General features: G+C 39.2%; 1 protein-coding gene and 1 long non-coding RNA gene across 2 annotated transcripts in view; one reads left to right on the forward strand and one right to left on the reverse strand.

The window, feature by feature from the left end:
* CRISP3 (cysteine-rich secretory protein 3) overlaps positions 1 to 11,959 on the reverse strand; it is a 27,590-nt gene extending 15,631 nt beyond the window's left edge. The window contains exons 1-2 of the mRNA XM_003128432.4: positions 11,826 to 11,959; positions 95 to 165 (exon numbers count right to left, since the gene is read on the reverse strand). Of these exons, the coding sequence (XP_003128480.1) occupies positions 95 to 163 (69 nt within the window). The 5' untranslated portion in view covers positions 164 to 165; positions 11,826 to 11,959. The remainder of the gene's footprint in view (positions 1 to 94; positions 166 to 11,825) is intronic.
* Positions 3,015 to 14,330, forward strand: LOC102166347. Its single transcript, XR_304466.3, has 3 exons — positions 3,015 to 3,394; positions 8,317 to 8,385; positions 13,892 to 14,330. It is a non-coding gene; the product is annotated as an uncharacterized LOC102166347 (long non-coding RNA).

The following is a 24,542-nucleotide window of genomic DNA, read 5'->3' on the forward strand; positions in this document are numbered from 1 at the left end:
TGCAGTCCTTTTTGCTTTTAAAAACCAATCTAGTATCTAGCTATCCCTCAAGGTTGCTTGAATTGTCCTGAGAAGGTTTTTAATTTGATCATACCTGTCCATTTGCAAGAAAGAATGGAAGTCCAGCAGCAGCCAGGAATACCACCACTGTGAACAATGCCATTGCTGGGAAAAAAGAACAAAGGGAGCAGAGACCCGCATGGGAATGTTTAGTGCATGAACTTTGGAGGAACACAGGGACAAAACACACAAAACAAAACAATGTCAGGATCTCAGTGATCCCAAATTCATGAGTCACGTAACGTGAGGATTTTTCACCAGGTGCCAGTAGAATTTTGTTTTTGTCTTTTTAGGGCCACACTTGAAGCATATGGAGCTTCCCAGGCTAGGGGTCCAGTTGAAGCTGTGCCAGCCTACACCACAGCTCATGGCAATGCTGGATCCTTAACCCACGGAGCAAGACCAGGGATTGAACCTGCATCCTCGTGGATACTGGATGGGTTTGTTAACTGCTAAGCCATGATGGGAACTCCAGTGCCAGCAGAATGGTAGTGGATTTAGGCCCAGATGTAAGCCTCCAACAGGGACGGTAAAGAACAACAAGAAGCACCTGATGAGAGCCCTGAAAGATCACCAGTAAATGTCGATGCTCAACTACCCAGTTCCACCCCAGTTCCACAGTTTGTCGATATAGCTACTCTCCAGGTTCTAGGAATGGCTTCTTCATGCTACGGTTCAGAAGTAGTAATCACTTCCAACTGTGACCCTGCATCCCCCCTCCCCTGCAAAAGATCAGTCCTTGCTGCTTCTGTTTAGTCCTTTATTAATAGCCCCCAATTAACATCTCAAATGACCAATTAGCATGTGCCATTTCTTTCCTGCCAAATCTCTGGCACATATACTTCCCATTCCTAGAACCCTAGGTAAATCCACCAAGAAGTAAGTGCTTTTCTTTAATACTTTCAATCACTCTCCTCAATTTGGCCCAAGCAGCCAATGTTCCCATTCATTTCCACTCAAAGCCTTCTCCTTTTCTTTTCTTTTCTTTTCTTTTTTCTTTTCTTTTCTCTTCTCTTCTTTCTTCCTTTCTTCTTTCTTTCTTTCTTTCTTTCTCTCTTTCTTTCTTTCTTTCTTTCTTTCTTTCTTTCTTTCTTTCTTTCTTTCTTTCTTCCTTTCGACTGCACCTTCAGCACATGAAAGTTCCCAGGCCAGAGACTGAATCTAGGCTGCATCTGCATGGTAAGGCTGGATCCCTTAACCAACTGAGCCAGGCTGAGGATTGAACCCACGCCTCCACAGCTACCTGAGCGGCTGCAGTCAGATTCTTAACCCACTGTGTCACAGCGGCAGCTCCCAAATGCTTCTCTTTATTGCAGTGACTCAAAGTCCAAAAAAAGCAACACTCCTTCTGGATCTAAAACCAGAACGTACATGTCTCTCCTTTAACGGTACTACCAGGAGTTCCCGTCGTGGCGCAGTGGTTAACGAATCCGACTAGGAACCATGAGGTTGTGGGTTCGGTCCCTGCCCTTACTCAGTGGGTTAACGATCCGGCGTTGCCGTGGGCTGTGGTGTAGGTTGCAGACGTGGCTCGGATCCAGCGTTGCTGTGGCTCTGGCGTAGGCTGGTGGCTACAGCTCCGATTAGACCCCTAGCCTGGGAACCTCCATATGCCGCGGGAGCGGCCCAAAGAAATAGCAAAAAGACAAAAAATAAATAAATAAATAAATAAATAAATAAATAAATAAATAAAGGTACTACCAATCCCATCTGTATTAACACCCTTAATATGTTCACATCCTTTGCCTCCCTAATTCAACTTCATGGAACCCCAAGGAAATCATAATATATACTGGAAAATCTTTAGGCATAAATTTTTTATCACAATATTTATAAGGGTAAAGCATTGTAATGAATGACATGCTCCATACTAGGGAGATAAGACATCTAAATAAACTCAAATATATCCTCTTGTTAGAGCATATTAGACATAAAAATCATGTTTATGATGGTTTTGTAAGAAGGAAAATGCTTATGCTTCAAAGTTAAGTTTTTTTTAAAAAGCAGAACATCAAATAGTACACGGGAGATCTTTAGCCTTATGTTAGGGGTGAATGTTTGTGCTCTTTCACAATTTAGATGTTGAAGCCCTAACCCTTGGTGTGGCTATATTCATACTGGGGCTGCTAAGTTAGTAGTTTAGGTTAAGTGAGGTTTTGAGAATGGGTTCTAGGAATTCCTGTCATGGCTAAATGGGTTAAGAATCTAACTAGTATCCATGAGGACTTGGGTTCAATCCCTGGTCTCGCTCAGTGGGTTAAGGATCTGGTATTTCTGTGAGCTGTAGTGTAGGTCTCAGATGCAGCTCAGATCCCAAGTTGCTGTGGCTGTGGTGTACAGACAGCCACCTTCTCACTGTGTACACACATGGGCTTTTTGTGTTCATGGAGACAGAGACAGGGAGTTTTGATATCAGAATCCATTTTTTTTTCTTTGCTCTTTAGGACCGCACTTATTGCATATGGAGGTTCCCAGGCTAGGGGTCGAACTGGAGCTGCAGCTGCCAGCCTACACCACAGCCACAGCAATGCCAGATCTGAGACACTTCTGCGACATACACCACAGCTCATGGCAACACCGGGTCCTTAACCCATTGGGTGAGGTCAGGGATTGAACCTGTGTCCTCATGGATACCAGTTAGATTAGTTTCATTTGAACAAAGATGGGAACCACAAAGGTTTTTTTTTTTTAAAATTAAATTTAAAAAATTCTAGTTGATTTACAATGTTGTATCAATTTCTGCTGTACAGAAAAGTGAAGGCCTTAGGACTTAAAAAAAAAAGTTGGGACTGGGGGGAGTTGTCCTCAGCTATATTGAGGTATAATTGACAAATAGAATTGAATATTTTTTCTATGTATATACATATAGAAAACATATATATACAAGCATATACATATAGAAAAGAAAGCATATATATATATATATATATATACACACACACACATATATTTTCTTTTTTATATTATTTACATGATAGGTTATTACAAGATATTTGTATAGTCTCCTGTGTATTCAGTAGGTACTTGTTTACCTATTTTATATATAGTCGTGTGTATATGCTAAAGCCAAACTCCTAGCTTATCTTCCTTCTGCCACCTGCCCCACTTTGGTTATCATAAGTTTGTTTTCTATATATGGCATATGTTTTTTGGGGGGCAGTTTTAAGACAAAGTAACAGAAGGAATTTTATTGCCTAGTGGTATTTTTGACCTTGATATGCAGGAAGGTTCGGTCTGCAGACATTATGATTCACCTGGAAATCACAACAGAAACAGGACCCCATCCCCTTTCCTGAAGAACTAATCATCAGACAACAAGCCAGGTCAAGAGCAAGTAAGATTAAACAAAAATCCAAGAGAATAAGTTGGTCTTCCTGTGATAAGGTTCTCTTTTCTTCTCGGCATTTTCTATAATTATATTGCTGTAATTACAGTGATGCGTAAAGGAAAAAATCTTTATTCCAAAGGCACTCTTGGAAAAGTGCCTCTGACTTTGTCAAATTTATTATTTTAGTTGCTCTTTTGCCCCCTGGTGAAGCTAATGGTTTGGGCATCACGATATTCAGAGACAAGAAGAGAAGGCACAGAGATATTGAATAACCTTCTGACAGATGCATGGCCAGTTAGAATATAGCGGGGATGGAGCCCAAGGTCTCTTTTAACCTCAGTATCCATTCGCCACTAAATAGTAGCATGCTTTTGGGAGGCATTGGGTTCTGGGTAAGAATGAAAGCATTTTAATGACTTTCCTTCCTTGATAAAAATAGTCATACCTTATTATAAAGGTTTTTTTTGCAGTCAAATAGCCAGTAGATTACTGAACATGCTTGAGAAAATTAGAAAAAAAGATTAGACAGGAGTGACAATTAAATCAATCATTTTTCTGTTGTCCTTCAAATATCAAACTCCTCGCATTTGGAGAATGCAAATAATATTTTCTTAGAATATGCATCCTGAGTTAAAAACATAGGCCATTATAATAATGCTTATTTACATAACTTCGTTGAAATAATGGAGCCCTTTGTTGGCATTCTGATGAAATATTTTTGTCCATTTATTAGTAAGTATGGGAAGGGACAGAATTGGGATGGAAGCCATAAAACTGATGGCCTAACCCAAAAGGGTTCTATGATGGATACAAGTTATCCAGGTATTTCTACAGTGTGTGGGAACTTTAAGCTCTTCTATGCTATTAACATTTATACTCATAGCAACAGGAAAAGGTGGATTTTGTTTAGATTTTAGGTGGAATAGAGATTTGAGGTGGAAGACGGGAATGAAAATTGGAAGACAGAAAAGGAAAAACAGGGTAAGAAAAATGGACCTGGTTCTGTATAAAGCAAATACATACATTTAAGACCAAAAAGAGCCAGTTTTATTTTTCAGACATACCTGGCCCCATGCTGAGCAAAGCTTCGCTTTATCACCTGGTATGGTCATAAATGGCAGAGTTCTGTCAGTGCTGTGAAGTCTTGGATTCTGTTATTATGTCTGTGGATGCTGCTCTACCTGGCTTCTCTGTAATTAGCGCTATGAAACAGAAACTCTTCATCTGTCAGGTTAGAATGTGGGGTCACCTCATAGGGCTTTTGTGAGCTTAGAGGGGATAAGTAATGTCAAAGCAATCTGGAAACCAAAAAAATTACCACATACACAATGAGTCCTAGTAGGAATCTGACTGTTTTTATTACTGTTTGCCATGCTTGATCCCTCAGCAGAAATCTCCCAGCTCTCAGGCTCTTCAGGGATTGGTTGGTTGTGCTGAAGACCATGCTCCCTTCCGGGAGCACCCTCAGCCGGTGTCCGTCAAATGTGGGGCCTGACCTCTTGGCTCCAACTAGAGGCAACTCTGAAAAATCACCGCAACTTCAGAACTGCTCTGAAGGTGATTAGCTGAAGCCTCCACTGAGACTGTGTCTCACACCTTTGCCTAATCTTGCCTCCTCCGCCTTCATTCCAAGGGAATTGATCCCAAGTGTGTTTTCTTTCCTTTTTTTTCTTTTTCCTTTCTTCCTTTCTTTCATCCTTTCTTCCCTCCCTCCTTCTTTTTCTTTCTTTTTTTCTTTCTTTCTTTTTTTCTTTCTTTCTTTCTTTCTTTCTTTCTTTCTTTCTTTCTTTCTTTCTTTCTTTCTTTCCTTCCTTCCTTCCTTCCTTCCTTCCTTCCTTCCTTCCTTCCTTCCTTTGTATCTATCTATCTTTCTTGCTTTCTTTCTTTCTCTCCCTCCCTCCCTTCCTTCCTTCTTTCTTTCTGTCTTTCTCTCTTCCTTGCTTCTTTCCTTTCTTTTGCTTTTTAGGGCCACATCTGCAGCATATGGAAGTTCCCAGGCTAGGGGTTGAATCCGAGCTATAGCCTGCTGGCCTACGCCACAGCCACAGCAACACAGGATCCAAGCCATGTCTGCGACCTACACCACAACTCATGGCAATGCTGGATCCTTAACCCACTGAGCGAGTCCAGGGATCAGACCTGCATCCTCATGGATACTAGTCAGATTCCTTTCCGCTGCACCACAACGGGAGCTCCCCACGTGCATTCCTTAATAAACTTCCTGTGTCTCAGATTTTGTTACATGGAGAACCCAACCTGTGACCTCATTCATTAGATAATGTTTTTTTCCCCCCAAAGTAACTCTAGTCAGGATAGGATCTTTATTTATACTTTCATTATTTTTTGAGTTTATGCTGTTTATGCCTTTGATCCTATTAATCCTCAAATCTGGATTCCAGATGTTTCCTTCAAGTATATTTCTAGTAAATAACCAGGGTAGTTTCTTAAAGTCCATTTGTATATTTTCCTTTTTTCTTCCTTTCTTCTTTCCTTTCTTTCTTTCTCTCCAAAATAGAGTCAGCCTTTTTCCTCCCAACTATTTCTAAGTCTCTCTCCTCAAAGAAACTCACAAGTTAACTCCCCAAATATTGATATTGCCACTGGATGGTGAACTTTAAAATCCACGTTGTGAAGTTTTGACGATAGTCAATTTTTCCGACTCAGGCATGAGATCTCATTTCTCTCAACTTCTTCATATACCTTTGACGTTTTTCCCCCATAACTAGACTGTGAGTGTGGGAAAGGCAGACTAGCACCTTTTTTCTTTTAAATGCCTTATAGCTAAAGATGGCTCACTCTTGATTTGCTCAGAGGCAGGGCTTCAGAAGCTAAGTCCCCAGAGGACTCTTTCTTAGGTTAGGGTCTTGAGCATGCACAGCCCCCTGGTGATGGCCTCAAGTGGGCCTCTTGGAGAATTTGTGAGCCAAAGAAAAAGGGATCCCTCTTTTTCTGCAGGCCAATGACAATCAGGTATTATTCTTTCTTTAACAAATATTCATCAAGCTCTGTACACTTTATCCGGGAAAGCATGCTAGGTATTACTGAACATGATCGGGTGAAGAAGACAAGATGCTTGCCCACCCCCAGCCCATCCTTAGGGGAGCCCATCATTCAAGCACACAGAGGGTGAGCTGGTGAACACTCCCATGTGTGTAAAAGTGGAGGGTAAGATTTTCTTTTCTTTGTCTTTTGCCTTGACCAATTTTGATGCTTTTGGAAAAGAATAAGAATGAATCTGTGGAGTTCCCGATACGGCTCGGTGGTAACAAACCCAACTAGGATCCAAGGAGATGTGGGTTCGATCCCAGGCCTTGCTCAGTGGGTTAAGGATCTGGTTGCCTGGAGCTGTGGTGTAGGTTGAAGATGTGGCTGGGATCTGGTAGTGTATGTCGTAGTTTTTGTGGCTGTGTTGTAGGCATGCAGCTGTAGCTCCAATTGGACCCCTAGCCTGGGAACTTCCATATGCTGTGGGTGCAGCCCTAAAAAGAGAGAAAAAAAAAAGAAAGAAAGAAAGAAAAGAAAGAATACAGCACAGTCTAGGGCTCTGGAAGTAAATATGTCAGCTACATTAGGTAAATATGATAAAGGTCCATTCTCAGCTCTAGAGCTCTAGCATTTAGCCCCCACCCCACCTCTCTTCCTCAGGGGCTGCCTTAAATAGCAGGTGCATATCAGGTATGGTTAATTTGCAATTCTGTTTGGTAGAGTCACACAGAAAGCAGTCAACAGAATGAGGAAAAATAATTGCCTCTTCCTGTTGTCTACTTAGACGTAGAACGGAGACAATTTCTAAAGACATGTAGTTCTACATGTCCTCTGCTCTTTCCTGAGGATCAAACTGTAGATTCCTTCTAATTCATTTCCCTTAAAAAGCTCTTTTGCTAAGCGGAAGTCACCACATCACTGCTTATGTGATTTTCTGTTCTGTCTTTTGCAATTGTTCTTTTCAGGATATTAGTGATTTCTCCTAAGTGCGACTAGGAAAAAACCCCCCAAATCCAGGGTTTTCGAAGATTTTAATTTCAAGTACTGATGACTTACTGATATTTAATTACAAAGAACAGAGCAAGTTGTCTTTTTGAAGTGTAAATGTGTATGTTATGATTAAACTGTAAAATATTATTATTATTATTATCTCTTCCTCACATTGATGTCAGGATCACCACTGGCTTAAAAAAGAAAATAAATTATTGTCTCTAGGGACATGATATCACTGCACATTAGCAGATAAAAACCTTATATGTATTAAAATTGCACAGGCAGATCATGCCTAAAAAGTCTATTCTGTGGAAACAGGAATTTTCAAATTATAAACTAAGGAACATTTGCTTAGTTCCTCAGGGGAGACGTCATAAAAATGCCCATTGTAAAAGTAAGTCTTTTAGGCTTCTATTCCAGGCAGGATGTCAAAATAGGCAGGCTTCTTGTGTCACCCCAACATGACCTTTGAAGGAATGACGGAAGCAAAAGAGAATCATGGCTTCCGAGACATATCAAAAAGATAGGGAGAAAATCTGAGGAGAATAAGGTCTCTCACGACCTCTCATGACCTCTATTATGCATGTGTGTGTGTGTGTGTGTGTGTGTGTTTGTATGTGGTAGATGTGAAGTGGAGGAAGGGGTTGCATCCTGCGGCTGGCCTGATCGTGTGGTGATGGCCATGTCTCTTAGTTCTTCTCTTGCCTCCAGATAATCCTTGCTTCTCCTTTATTGCAAAAGTGTGCAGCAGCAGAATGAGGCACCCATCCTGGTGCCATCTATCAGCAAGATAGCATCAGGGAAACTTAAACCCTTCATTGGATGCGAAGAGATGTGTGGGCTCTTGTGCATTGTGATATCCATCTCACCTCTATTCCATCCAACCCCATGGGGTTATGTGAGTATAAAATTAATGTGACTCCTTCCTCCCACTGCTCTTTCTTCCTAAGGGGAAACTAAGGAGTGGCAGCAAATGGAGATGATTCTGGGACTGATTCCTAAGACAGATAAGGATAACAGTAAGTAACGCAGGGGCCCATTTCATACATGAAATGCAGAAATCTCAACGTGGACTCACCAATTTCAAAAGTGCATGTAAAATATTATGATTGAGCAAAGTTTATATTAGGACTCCAAGGATAATTCAAAATTAGAAAATATATTGGTCAGGAGTTCCTGTCTTGGCTCAGTGGTTAATGAAACTGATTAGTATCCAAGAGGGCGTGGGTTCGATCCCTGGCCTCGCCCAGTGGGTTGAGGATCTGGCATTGCCATGAGCTGTGGTGTAGGTTGAAGGCAAAGCTCAGATATGGAGTTGCTGTGGCTGTGGGGCAGGTCAGCAGCTACAGCTCCGATTCAACCCCTAGCCTGGGAACCTCCATATGACTCAGTGTGGCTCTAAAACAACAAAAACAACACCAAAAAAAAAAAAAAAAAAAAAAAGAGAGAGAGAATATATTGGTCATGGGCTAAAGAAAAATCATGTGGCAAAAAATATGCTATTAAATTCAATGCCTACTAATAGCCCCCCAATAGTATAGGTGTGGTCATTAATATGGTAATGACAATATATTATTAACTATCTATAGCAGATATTCCATTTATTGGAGACATTCTAGGCACTCTTATTTAATATTGGGAGCAAGAAAAAAGTGGCTAATGTTATTGCTGTTGTTCAACATGGTTTTGGGGAGATCCTGATCTAAGTCAGAGGAAAGGAAAAAAATATTTGTAAGGTTTTATAAGGAAAGACATAATGTTACTACTTTCAGATGGTATGATCATCTATTTAGTGAACACACCATAATTAACAAGTTTTCTAGATGCAAGGTCAACCTACAAAAAGCACCATTGCCCTATACCGGCTATACTCAACTAGAAAATAAGCTTGGGTATATTTTTTCAGGGAGGTAAAATTTGAAATAAAGATACCACTCCTAAAAGTCACAACGACAAAAGAATATCTATGAAATAACCAAGAGTAAAAAAAATCCTTGTTAGAGAAATTCTTCTTTCTTAGTATGGCCAGACCCATGGCATATGGAAATTCCTGGGCCAGGGAGTGAATCCAAGCCACAGCTGTGACCTATGTTACAGCGGCAGCAATGCTAGGTCCTTTAACCCACCACACGGGGCTGGGGATCAAATCTGTACCTCTGCAGTGACCTCAGCCACTGCAGTTGGATTCTTAACCCTGTACCATAAGGGGAACTCCTAGAGAAAAACTTTTTTTTTTTTTTTTTTTTTTTTTTTTTTGTCTTTTGCCATTTCTTGGGCCTCTCCCACGGCATATCGAGGTTCCCAGGCTAGGAGCCTAATCAGAGCTGTAGCCACCGGCCTACAGCAGAGCCACAGCAACTCGGGGTCCAAGCCGTGTCTTCGACCTATACCACCGCTCATGGCAACGCCGGATCCTTAACCCACTGAGCAAGGCCAGAGACTGAACCTCATGGTTCCTAGTCCGATTCGTTAACCACTGAGCCACGACAGGAACTCTGAGAAAAACTTTTAGAACCTAGAAAAGTACACAAAACAAGATCCCTATAAATTGAGAAATTTCCATGTCCTTAAATGGTGATATAAAGATATCTACCTAATCAAACTAATATAAAAATTCTTTATCATTTGAATAAAAATTCTGATTGGCCTCTGAATAGCTATGTAGACCTATTATAAAAAGAATTAATTTGGATATATTTTCATATTAGTTTTTAAGATAGACTTCAAACTTACGCTGACAAAAAATTTGATATTATTGTAGGAAGAGGCTAATGGACCAGTGGAGGTAAGTAGTATGTTTAAGAGACCAAACAAGGTAATATTAAAAAAAAAAAAAAAAAAAAAAAAAGGGGGTGAGAACAGATTATCTAGCATATGGTGTTGGGAAAACTAGTTCACTATATAGAGAAAAATATAACCAGATCCTTTAAAGAATTACCTATAAAGGTGAATGTAGAGGGATTACATGTATAGAGAAAATAATTTCCATACAACTTTTCACAGCCATACTCCTTTGCCCTGAGAAAGTCATATCTAATAAATGCCCTTATATGCTGATGCTGTTTTTTGTATTAAGAACTGTGTTATTCTTTATACTGAAACTCAGTACAATCCACACAGTAGATGCTATTACTCAATACTCCAGTTTATAGATGGGATCAGATCAGAGATTGGTATGAAATGTTATAAACTTGCAAGCGGAAGATCTGCAGGAGAAGCCCAGACATTTTGGTCTCAAAACCCTTGCCCCCGAAAAAAGAGAATGTAAATGGACTAGAAAAGATGCTGTTCAAAGTATTAACACATATGTGTCTAGTATGTACCTTATACCTATAGACACACTTATACACTAATCACAGCTCAGAAAATTGTATCGGATGCAGTATTTTCAAATAGGAGTTCTGACACTCCTCCTCACAATTTATCTCATCCTCTTACAAATCTGAGATAAACTGCCCCCGCGTTGTAGAGTAGCTCCCGGGCTTGGAACTTGAAATCAGTTTAATTCTCTTTGATTCTCCTCCAGCGGGTTAGTCATATAACCAGTCATTCTAGGTTTGGGTTTTAACTAGCAGAAGAGGCAACACCAGATCTTCCCTAAAATAGTATGTTTTCTCTAAGTTTCCTGGATGGCGTTTAGCCATAGAGGAGAAAATCATTAATAAAATATTTTTAAAGTAACCTTCTCCCATGAATAAATAACTCCTCACATGTCATTAATATGTTGTTACATGGCGCCTTATCTGATTTTCCAGGATCGCTTCTTATTTGCCAAGGAGTATAAAGTTTTACATAGAAATTTCTTCCTTATATAAAAATATATGCAAATGATGTATTTAAATTGTTTAAATGTAGATGCCTGAATAAATTGACTTTTGATTGGAAAAATTCTAAAAGTCATTTCTTTTTGGTTTGAGTACGTTTCGTGGGGGAAATTTTATTTTAGGTGGGTAATCTTTAGAATATTTTTTCTCTCAAAATGAGTGCTATTATTCTGTTTTGGTAGGTTTAAAACTATTAGCAATAGCTTCCCATATTTATTTTAATAATGTCTATATTAACACATATCCATATATGCTAATATTAGTAAAATTATTAATATGGAACTATGCACACATATATAACCATAGTTTTTCATTTTTATATTAAATGAAGCTCAAGTATAATTGTTTTCAAAAGTCAAAGACATGGGCATTAACTTTATTACTTCTTTCAGAATGAAAGGTAAAAACACCATTTAAATATTAAATTGGATAAAAGTACTTTTTGTTAATAGAGCTATATGTTACTTTCTTAGTTTAAAAAGAGTATACAATAACCTAAGATCATTATCCTCAATAAGGTTATCAACAGACTTGAAAACCACAGAGTCACTTACTATGTATCATTTTTACCACCGATAAGGCAAAGTACATTGGCATAATAAGATGTTCTTTAAAATAAAGACACCATCACTTACTATTGGTTCTCAGGACAGGATGAAGTTATCTGCTTTATCTGTGGGAAGAAGGAAAGCGGAGAGAGTATGAAGTCAGAGAGGTATATATACATTATACCTATTTCCTGCTTTGGCCAATTCTGGTTGTGCAAGTAAATCTAAGTCAACAAGGTTTGAAACAGGATTTGTCATAATACCAGCAGTCTCAAATTTCATTGCTGGCTGTCTAACTGGACTTATGACATTATCTTGTGATTCTCCACAAGGCTTTTAAAAGTAAATTCCTATTTCAGATTTAGCTACAGTACCTTTATTCTTGGGATCACATATACAGTGTATCCATATTTTTGGCAATCAAAACCTAGACAATTCTTAACCAAACCATGCTCAGTACGAATTGGAGTTTTTAAGATTACTTTTTTCTGTAAGGGTAAATCTAAGTGTATCATTTTTGTGAGCTCTAAGAGAATACAGTGTTTTTGTACAGAGATCTAAAATACTCATTAGTAATCAGTGGGACCTTCTTATTTTGGAGAATAATTATCTTTTTAAATGCAAGGTCATAGTATCATTCAAAACAGAATGGAAAAAGACCCCATAACTCATTGGCATTTCTAAGTTTTCAGTTCTCCTGATATTAACGTTTATTTTCTGGTTGTATGAAATTCAACATAACCTTGATCTACATTAAGTACTAAGTGATCATGATTTGATTTTGTTCATTCTATTTAATCATCCTAAGCTTCTTTCCACATCTCAAACATGATAAAGGGTTGCACAAATGATTTCAGATATCCCCTGTCTCTAAAATGTAAGGATTTCAACTGCCGAGGTTTTATAAGTGAGGAGGTATTGATTAATCAATCACAAGCAGCACAGTATTGCCCTGGCAGGCATTTCCGGTTGCTCACATTAGCCAACAGACTGCGTAATGTGGTATGCAATCCAATCAGTTTAGCTCATTGTCATGTTTATGTTAGCGTTATTGGGGTATGCGGCAAAAATGTCCTAGAACAGACCAGGGCCTGACCAACAACCACGTCTTTTAAGTACAGTTTAAAAATAAGTTCAATAATTAGATATTGCTAAATGTTATTTATAAGAGAGTTTAGAACTCTGGATAAATGTTACCACACCAAAAGACTCCAGAAAACACTGCTAACTCTTCAGCAGCTGTGTCTCCAGCTAACCCCTAAAATGTATTTTATCCCATGTGTATGTGAAATAGGAGCTCTCAATAAGCTGAACCAGCTACTTGGATAAAATTATCTTGGAATCACCATCACTGCAAACATTTTTCTGTGAAGAATGTATTTCGTGGGCAAGACCGGATCCAGAAGCACCCAGAGCCCTTCTTCCTACTTAGTGATGTCGAATATGGCTAAGACCTTGGGATGTATGGTCTGATGGACCTGGGTTAAGTGTCTATACACATGTGTATTGAGAAATTATTTCTCTCGCTCTATCTCTTTTTTTTTTTTTTTTTTTTTTGGCTTTTAGGGCTGCACCTGCTCCTGCAGCATATGGAAGGTCCCAGGCTAGGGGTTGAATCAAAGCTGCAACTGCCAGCCTACGCTACATCCACAGCAATGCAGGATCCAATCTGAGTCTGTGACCTACACTGGCACTCACAGCAATGCTGGATCCCTATCTGACAGAGTGAGGCCAGGGATTGAACCTGTACCCTCATGGACATTAGTTGAGTACATTACCGCTGAGCCACAATGAGAACTCTGGGAAATTATTTTTCTGTCCATAAGTTTCCACATCTATAAATGGAAAACTAATATTTATTCAATCGTGATAAGTTGTCTGCCATGTAGTGAAAATTTGTAAAGTGTTGGTTCCCTTCCATTTTGTGTGCTTATTTTCCTCTGTGTCTGGACAAACTTGCCCCTAACACGTGTAGTCTTGCACTTGATTTCTGCAAGAGATGGTTTGACTGACTAAAGTATGTGTGGTTCTGTGAGGGATTACCATAAAAAATGGAAAGAAAATGGTAGAAAGAGAAACATTTTTTTTATTCATTAACGGTACATTTTTAAAATTCATTAACAGTGCATTTTTTTCCCTAATTTTATATTTAGAGTTATGACAACAACAACCAAGTGTCCCTCACCATCTGGTTCTACAAGGATGAAGTCACCAGCCGCTGCAGTCGCTGACCTTAATACACTCTGAAAGGAGTTCAGGGTGGAGGTCAGGAATGACACACACTGTGTTCCAGGAAAACTGATAGAACAGGTCTTCAGATACTTAGATGTTTCTAGGAGCAAATTTTATGAACCTGATTTTTTGCATCTTCTCATACCTAGAAAAGCACTAAAGTCCTTAATGGAGACATCTGCTCCTCATGACTAACAGCATCCTTCTACCGAGATGTGCGCTTATTCAGTGCATCCCCTCTTCACCAAAATCATATGTGCACCGACCTCCCACCTTGGCTCTTTGGAACAGCTCCTCAGAGCTGTCCGAGAGGCTGTCTCCTGGGCTATAGTCCTCAATAAGTCCCCCAATAAATTTGAAATTAGAGTTCTCATGTTGTGCATTACTTTTTTTTTTTTTCCCCCAGTTGACAGTTTTGATGACCTCAAAGGATGCCCAGAGCAGACTTCTGTCCTTTACCTTAACTCTCTGCAAGGATCTGGAGCCTTGGTGCCAGCAGGATCTCTTGAGTCCCTCTGCCTCCTCAGAGTCCAGATGAATTTGGATGAGTCTCTCTCCTGGTTCTCAGCTCTCCCAGTTATTGATTAATGATGCAGAGTTTTATTCGGTGGTATAGAACAGGCTCCTCCCCTGCCCCTCTTGGAAAGATACTTAGGAAACCTGGTTGAATGATGCTGGGAAGTGTTCAGCTGAAAGACGCTGAGCAGTGGGCTGGGTGGCTAGAGAGGAGGCTGACCTGATGTCTTTCTTCAATTCGGTTACCTTAACAGAATTTGAGGGATAAGACTCCTTTAAGTTGGTTTTGGCTTTCTCAGGGAACTGGGAAATTTATACAGGTATGGTGGAGGCAGAGTCCTCATACCATGCATTGGTCCCATAGGGAAAGCCACTCATTAATGAAAAGACTTGCTAGTCTGGGGATCACATGGAAGGATGTTGATCATTCAGGGATTCACACAGCCATGGTGGCTTTAGATGGCAGGAGACACTGAGAGACCTGAACTGACTCTAGGGTGACATCTATAGGAATTCACAGGTAGCACATTGGCTCACTACACAATTTCATTAGTAAATTTTATCTCCAGAAAATTAAACTTTAAAATGGGAAATAGAGTTTCTGCGCAAAGAAATGTGGCATGTCAGAAAGCCAACCACCAACTAACACTCCACCCAGGTTTGTGTGAGTCCACAACTTAGAATTACAAATACTTACTTAATTGGGAATTGCAAGGAATCTCACTTTTAAAATGGCCCAAATGGGGCTCTTTTATTGCATACCCAGTTAAGATAGAGAAAGCCGGCTTGATAAAATGTCTTCTCAGAATTCTGACCCAGAGGGAATTCTAGAAAAACTTGCTTTTCTCTCCCTGTGCCTTGAGACGTAAATGTTCTCTAGGGTTCTCAGCATCACTGCTCTAGATCATTTTAAGTCCTTAGACTGAGAAAAAAGAAGGGAAGAGGCCTTTTAAAATTTAGGCTAGGATTTCCCCTCTGGTGCAGCAGAAATGAATCTGACTAGGAACCATGAGGTTGTGGGTTCGATTCCTGGCCTTGCTCAGTGTGTTAAAGATCTGGGGATGCCGTGAGTTGTGTAGGTTGCAGACACAGCTGGGATCTTATGTTGCTGTGGCTGTGGTGTAGGCCAGCAGCTGTAGCTCTGATTGCACCCCTAGCCTGGAATCTCCATATGCCGCGGGTGCGGCCCTAAAAAGCAAATAAATACATACATACATACATACATACATACAATTTAGGCTATTCAGGAGTTCCTGTTGTGGCTAAGTTGTTAATGAACCTGACTAGTATCCAGGAGGACTTGGGTTTGATCCCTAGCCTTGCTCAGTGGGTTCAGGATCTGGCATTGCCTTGAGCTGTGGTGTAGGTTGCAGATGCAGCTGGGATCCTGTGTTGCTGTGGCTGTGGCATGGGCCAACAGCCACAGCTCTGATTCGACCCCTAGCCTGGGAACTTCCCTATGCTGCAGGTGTGGCCCTAAAAAGACAAAAAAAAAAAGAAAGAAAAAAGTAAAAAAAGAAATTTAGGTTATTCTGATTATTTTTTATAATCTAGTGAGTTTTATATTGTAAAACTCATGCATGACTAAATTTTAAAGTGAAACTGAGATTTCTGGTTGTATCTGTCTATACGTCTATGTGTACATTATAAATGTATGTCTTTACCTTCAGACGGTACTATCAAAATTAATTTGTAAATGAGCTCCACTTAATTAGCTTAAAGGAAATTAAGTGCTTATATAAACTCTCAGATATATAAAACTTAGCCCAAATGAATTTCAGGGTCACAAGAACTGGGAAAAACTCAGTATTAAATTAATATTTAGTATTAAAGGTAGTTTACGTTTGTTGGTTTAAATTAACTTAACACAGATATGTCTTTAGAGCAATAGGTATTATAATTTTATTGTTCCTAGGGTTTCCTAGAAATCAAATAAGATCTTAAAACTTTTGCAAATTTGTCACCAGGAAAAATAACTTTGTATGAGGAAATTTTTTATAAGTCGATTAAATGTAAATGAGATAAGAGCTTTTAGGTGAACTTTTTAGGAATAATTTTGTTTTAAGAATGTCCACTTAAAAATAATCTCTCCAGATATTTGGTAACTTGAAATTTTAGAGTTGTGCTAAATTTAGTTAAATGATGGCAGTTTATTGAATATCTAGATCATTCCCAAATAAAATAAGATACTGAAACGCTACTTGCTAAACACTAGCTTTCTTTTAAAAAGAAACTAATGTACTGTTAATAAATATGTTTGGTACCCCGAGACATTTTTCTATAAGAAAGCACATGTTTTTAGAAATTATTATTAGTATTCATAAGTTTGCCAATCTACACAATGCTAAAGTAAAAAAAAAGTTCATAATTGCTTACTGAATTTTCACTAGTAATTAAGATTTTTAAGATGAGAATAATTTAAATATGAAATGATAAGGGAAACATTTCAGTATACAAGGAAAGTTAGGATGTGTGTTTTTGGTTAAGGAAGACATGAGGAATGAAATGCATTTGGTTAAAGGGAAAGAAAGTAATTTGTCTTAAAACTGCTATTCTAAATAGTAAAGAAAATAAGGGACCAATTCACATGGACATAGAAAGTTGTAGAAGGTTCTTGGAGGAAAAAAATCTTTAGACGTTATTCTCTACGTGGTCAGAACTAAGATTAGAATAAATTTAATCGAGTTTTTAATATTAAAGGTAAAGTGCAAACCTGAATTTGGTTTTTCTCTCTGCTAAAAGGACACATTTTCTTAAAATATTGAACTGCTTTTGGTAACAGATTATGAAGTTTCCTACCTTTAGCTGGTAACTTGTTCTAATTTTCTATATTTGCCTTTGAACTCTTTTATTTGTCACTTTGATTAACTGAATAAATATTGTTTCACAGTGACCTATGATACTATTTGACCAAGTGTTTTAAAACCTTTTTGCTATTTTTGTGGCAAACTTTCCAAATTAAATTCTTGATTTTGATTACCTAGTATGTCTAAATTTGGGATGCTTCAAAGGACCCCTGAAACATCCCAAAGAGAGATATTAATCTATTTAAAATTACCTGGGAATTAATGTCAAATGAATGATAAAGATTCCTAGGTTATATTGTATGGGTAAATGTTATTAATATAGATATTTTAGCCATTATATGGAGTTCTTAAGGATCTGATATGTCCTGGTAAAATGTTATTGGTCACAATTCTAGTAATTACCTAAAAATGTTGTACATCACAGCAGTAGCTCTGTTTATGCGTCAATTACATGGTCATCAGATCTTTAACTCTGCCTTCTTAAGTCTTTTGTCATTCATAGACAGTTACTGTTTTACTCTGATGCCTTTGCAAAATGCTCCATCTTAAAGAATATTCACAGAAAGGACTTTCTGACAAGTACACATTTCTGATAACTTTCAGATCATACCACTGGGTAAGAAGTTAAAGAATCTTGGAGTTCCCATCGTGGCTCAGTGATTATGAACCCAACTAGCATTTATGAAGATGTGGGTTCGATCCCTGGCTTCACTCAGTGGGTTAAGGGTCTGGCGTTGCTGTGAGCTGTGGTGTAGGTCGCAGACGTGGCTCGGATCCCGCGTTGCTGTGGCTGTGGCGTAGGCCGGTGGCTACAGCTCCGATTAGACCCCTAGCCTGAGAACCTCTGTATGCCACGGGTGCAGCCCTAAAAAGACCAAAAAAAAAAAAAAAAAAAAAAAAAAAAAAAAGAAATGAAAGAATCTAGCGTAAACCCTGATGTCTTTATAATACTATGAACAGGAGATCAAGGATTAGCTACATAAGACTGAGTGAACTGGTGAGTAAGGTTCTAATTTTTATGGTTTCTGTCTGAAATATTACTGGCTTTTAATCTGTGTTTTCCAGATATAAGGAAACCATTCCCCTCAAGTTAATTATGACACAACAACGTGGTAAGTTATACCTTTGTAAGTAGAATGAAACATTTCTCTTTTCTCTCTGCCTAATCTCTCCAGAGATTGGAAACTCTTAGGTTCCCAGTACCCTTAGCAAGTGAATAAAGAATGCCACCTCCTGACAGGTGCAGGGATCTCAAGATATTTTGAGAATCTTGGGAAAAGAGGATTTCATCCAAATTAATATATATTGCAGGCAGAATCTATTGTCCTTGGCATGGCTTTCCTGGAATTGAGAAGCCTTTAAAAAAAATTCAATCTGAGATTCTTTATAAAAAGTTCCAAGAAAGCAAACTTTTCAAAGAACTTGAAGGATCAAATACCTTTATGGAAATAATCAGGCCAAATTTACTGAAACCTGATAGATTTTACAAACAAATTAGTCTTAATTTGGCAATGTTTGGTGGAAATGAGGGTAATTTTAGAAAGAAAAAATTGTGCAATGTACCTTTGTGGTTATTAAATTCTAGTGCTATTTAATTGTCTAAGACTCACTTCCTGAATGGCTCTTCATTACTATTTATGTTATTGTAAACTTTCTTTTCTTTCTTCTTTTCCTTTTTATGGCCCCACTTGTGGCATATGCAAGTTCCCAGGCGAGAGGTTGAATTGGAGCAGCAGCTGCCAGCTTATACCACAGCCACAGCAATGCCAGTTCTGAGCTGAACTTGTGACCTATGCTGCAGCTTGCCACAATGCCAGATCCTTAACCGATTGAGCAAGGCCAGGGATGGAACCCGCATCCTCATGGGCACTATATTGGGTTCTTAACCTGCTGAGCCACAATGGGAATTCTTATTGTAAAGTTAAATTGAATTATTAAAAGGACATTCTAGGCTTGTTTCTGAAGCTCACCACTGTAATCTATCTTTGGATGAAGATCAGAGATCTTAGGACCTGCAAACAGGAGATTATGTGTGCTGGAAAAGGCATAGTTTAAAGACTATCTTTAAGTTGGAGTTCTCATGGTGGCTTGTATCCATGAGGGTGGGGGTTTGATTCCTGGTCTTGCTCAGTGGGTTAAGGATCTGGCATTGCCCTGAGCTACGGTGTAGGTCGCAGACATGGCTCAGATCCTGTGTTGCTGTGGCTGTGGCATAAGCCAGCAGCCACAACTCTGATTCAACCCCTAGCCTGGGAACCTCTATATGCTGTGGGTGAGGCCCTTAAAATAAAACAAAACAAAACAAGACTACCTTTAAGTCAGGTGGAAGGACCTTTATCAGATAGTCTTAATTAGCTCATGTGCAATAAAACTAAAGGGAATTGACTCTTGGGTTAATATTTCCCACTGTGAAAGGGCCTCTGCACTGGGCTGGTCTATAGACAGGACTGCTGACCTCAAAGTCACCTTTAGACGATGCTCAAGCAGAGGAGAAACTGCACTCACATCAGGAGAGGATGACGTTAGAAGTCGACAGCCATCCCAAATGTAGGACACGACCCACATGATTATTTACAATGTTTTCTTAATTTTGTGGACAATGAATCAAAAGTTATTTGTTTATTTATTTATTTATTTTTTACCATGAGCACAATGTTATGCAGAATTTAAAAATTAATCCAACTATCAGGTTTATGGTCTATTACCTGTATGTATTATTTCTGAATTACCTTGGTGGATTTCTCCATTCCAAGGCTCTAGTTGGATGGCCCTTAGGAAATTTATTCTAGAATAAGACTTTATAGTTCTATTTGGGTCACTATTGATATGACTGGATGGGACTCCCTCACTTGGCCCATCAATCATACTTGCTCTGGGAGTTCCCGTCAGTGGTTAACGAACCCGACTAGGATCCATGAGGACACAGGTTCAATCCCTGGCCTTTCTCAGTGGGTTAAGGATCTGGCATTGTTGTGAGCTGTGGTGTAGGTCACAGATGCAGCTTGGATCCTGCATTGCGGTGGTGTAGGCTGGCAGCTTCAGCCCTGATTCGACCCTTAGCCTGGGAACTTCCATATGCCACAGGTGCTGCCCTAAAAAGACAAAAGACAAAAAAAAAAATACTACTTGCTCTGGCCATGGCCATATATATGAATTTTCTTTTAAAGTTACTCAAGCTGAATCAGAGCAATGAGCTAAATTTCCATCCAAGACTGCAACCTCCCTCAGTCATGGGATTGATTTATGTGGCTAACAATAGGCTATGATCATTGAAGCTGAGAACCCACCCCACCTTATGCTGGGAACAATTGAAACATACTAATGATAATCAGCCTAATAACACTAGGAAGCTGGGCTGTGTCTTATGGACAATGCCAGTGCAGCATTTCCCTCAACAAGAAGAATCGGTATGGAATAAAGTAAGTCAGATGACATGAGGATATACTGGGCCCCACCTATTGGATGTTCTTGACTTAAATTCTTAGTTGTGAGCTCACTAATGCTGCTGGCTATATTATTGGTATGCTGCCTATTTTACAAGAATGTTGTTTCTTGCATTGCCAAGTGTGTGCCTGAGCCTCTGATAAAATGATGACCAGGCAACTTGAATTGATAGACCAAATATCTAGTTCTATGTAAGAGCAATAACTGTAATTCTGGAAGTGTAATTATAATTCTGGAACCTATGGGAAGAAGCAACAAGAGGGACTCATTTCCTGGACTGTAACAGAAACAGACTTGCAAGACAGGTTGTCTAGAGACTTTCGGTAACTGTTAATAGGGCCTGATCCAGTAAAAGCACCTTAAGTGGCCTATCAACAAAATCCTGGCATGACTAAGGAGTGAGGATTCCTAACACCCTAGGATGAAGTGGCCGTGAAATGCCTCCTGAATCATGGTCAAATTTATCATGATGAGAGGGCACTGAAAACAACAAAAAAATGTCTCTCACCCTCTGGTTCTACACGGATAAAGTCACTGGCCACTGGAGTCACTGACCTTTTATACACTCTGAAAGGAGTTCATGGCAGAGGTCAGGAATGAGGCACTCTGGGAAAACTGTCAGAATAGGCCTTCCAATGGTTAGATATTTCCAGGAGCAAGTGTTATGAAGCCAGTTTTTTGCCTCCTCTCATTCCTACAAAAGCAGTAAAAGTCATTAATGAGACATCTGCTCCTCATGACTAGCAATAACCTCCTCTTGAGATGTGTGCTTGACGGCACGTACCCGCCCCCCTCGCAACGCCACCACCACTTCAGGACGATCACATATATACTGACCTCCTGCTCTAGTCCTTAGTAAGTCCTCCATTGGAACCGAACTCACAGCTCTCATGTGGTGCATTTTTTTTTTTTCAGTCGACCGTCTACATGATCACTATGTACTCCATGCGATGAAAGGTATTTTGTTTGTTGCCAATTAGCACCCCTATTATTAAGTTACACAAGTATAAACAAGCATGTGGAGTCTTTGAGTCACAAAATACCATGTACATATATTGGACTGACAGGTTAACCTGAATCTTCCAAAATGGGTGCTTGCAAGCCACGTTTGTTCCTTCACCTCCCATAATTTGTTTGTCCTTTTCTGCATTTATATCTGACACAGTCATTTTTAGCCTTTTGTGACCCATCCTTCCCAATGTTATCTTCCAGGTTATTCTTATTTGTGTATCTAAAATTTATGTTAAAAAAGTAAATCGAGGGAGAGGGTGGGAGGGATCGGGAGCTTGGGGTGAACAGATGCAAACTATTGCTCTTGGAATGGACTTACAATGAGATCCTGCTGTGTAGCATTGAGAACTATGTCTAGATACTTACATCGCAACACAACAATGGGAGGAAAAAGTATGTATACATGTATGTGTAACTTGGTCCCCATGCTATACAGCGGGAAAAAAAAGAGCAGATCACTTCTTTCTGTGTATATATTTTAATCAATTCCAACTATCCTGATGGAATTTGTAATTGGGTATCTCAGTGACCCTTGCTATTAGTCAGACATCCTGTTTAGACAATGTTGCTTTTCTTACTTCTTAAAATTAATCTTTTGTTCTTGGGTTTGGAGCAGTACACTCTAACCAGATTGTCTACACCATAAATAAAGGACAACTTCCTCCTTCCCTAATAAACCTCCTCTCTCATATTAGACACAGTAGCAACAGGATGCTGTCTTTCTGGCATTTCCATGCTGATCACTCAAAATAACTAATTATTGCAAAGGTAAATAGCATCCTTGGCTTGATGCTGACCTCTCATGGCCCAGCTTTCTATGACTTTTAATTCCTAGTTTTACCAACTTCCTATAACTTACTGATTAAGAGCATAGCCATTGGAAGCTGTTAGGTCTAGGAAATCTCCCCAAGCTTCAGATTTCTCCTCTGTAAAATATGGATCTTCATATCATAGGTTTGCTTTGATGATTGAAAATTGTATTATAGACAAAACTTAAAACAGCACCTGGCATATGCTACCCAATATATGGAGTTAGCATTTTCATTATTAACTTCTGCAGCTCCTGGTATTTGCTGCGCACGTATAAGGTTTCTATAAATGCATTTTATTTGATTGAATTGCTAATGCAGGAGTGTTTATAATATCCTTTTCCTCTTTTTAGATGTCATAGGACAGAATATGTATAATTTAATCAGAAGTTTAAATGTTCAAGGCCCAGTTCTTTTAGAAACTGTCAGAGTGACCTTTAGCAAAATGATTGATCACCTCTGTATCCTCACCAAGAAATTGAAGGCCATAGACCTAGATGCATTTTAGAATTAGCATTGATTTAAGTAAGCCCTCATACATAACTGTATGTTTATAAATGGGTTATTCTGTTGAATACTTCTTCTTCCTATTTTGTTTGTTTGTTTGTTTGTTTTTCAAGGCTGCACCCGCAAGCTTATGGAAGTTCCCAGGCTAAGGGTCGAGTCAGAGCTCTATCCACCGGCCTATGCCACAGCCACAGAAACTTAGGATCCCAGCTGCATCTGCGACCTCCACCACAGCTCATGGCAATGCCAGATCCTTAACCCAGAGTGGGGCTAGGAATCGAACCCACATCCTCATGGATCCTAGTCAGGTTCATTACCACTGAGCCACAATGGGAACTCTGAATTATTCTTTAATATAATAGTTTATTAATTTCCAGGAAAAGGGTTGCTTATGTGCCAATTTATTTGTACTACTTTCTCCTTTCCTCAGTTCCTGCAGTTAATTCCCCAATTTCTTCCTTTTTAATTAAAATATATTTGACATATAAGATAGTGTAAATTTAAGGTATACAACATGCTAATCTGATATGTTTGCATATTATAATATGATTGCCTTGTCCAGTAATGAGCACCTCCATCATGTTACATAATTATACTTTCTTTTCAGTGGTTGGAATAATTAATTATAGCCTTTTAGCAAGTTTGGTGATTATAATACAATATTGTTGTCTATGTCCACTGTACTGAGCATAGCTCTCTAGGGCTTGTTTACTACTCATTGTAAGTTTGCATCCTTTTTTTTTTTTTGTCTCTTGTCCCTTTTAGGGCCACACCCATGGCATATAGAGGTTCTCAGGCTAGGGGTCTAATTGGAGCTGTAGCCACCTGCCTACGTCAGAGCCACAGCAATGCCAGATCTGAGCTGTGTCTGCGACCCACACCACAGCTCATGGCAACGCCAGATCTTCAACCCACTGAGTGAGGCCAGGGATTTAACCCACAACCTCATGGTTCCTAGTTGGATTCATTTCTGCTGCACCATGATGGGAACTCCAGTTTGCATCCTTAAATACCATCTGTCCTAGCCCCCAACCTACATCCCCTGATAACCACCATTGCACTCTCTGTTTTTACAAGTTTGGCTTTTTTAGATTCTGTGTATAAGTGATATCATACATATTTGTCTTTCTTGGTCTGACTCATCTTTCTCAAAATAATGTACTCAAGGTCCATCCGTATTGTTTCAAATGAAAGTATGTCCTTCTTTCTCGTGGCTGAATAATATCCATATATATATTAATAAGAAAGTGTGGTCTTGGTAAAACTTTCCTTAAAAAAGGCACATGCACCCTCATGTTAATTGCAGCCCTATTCACAATAGCCAAGACCTGGAAACAACCCAAATGTCCATTGACAGATGATTGGATTAGGAAGGTGTGGTATATATACGCAATGGAATACAACTCAGCCATAAAAAAGAACAAAATGCTATTTGCAGCAACATGGATAGACCTAGAGACTCTCATACTGAATGAAGT

This window comes from Sus scrofa, chromosome 7 (assembly GCF_000003025.6).
Source record: "Sus scrofa isolate TJ Tabasco breed Duroc chromosome 7, Sscrofa11.1, whole genome shotgun sequence".
NCBI lineage: Eukaryota > Metazoa > Chordata > Mammalia > Artiodactyla > Suidae > Sus > Sus scrofa.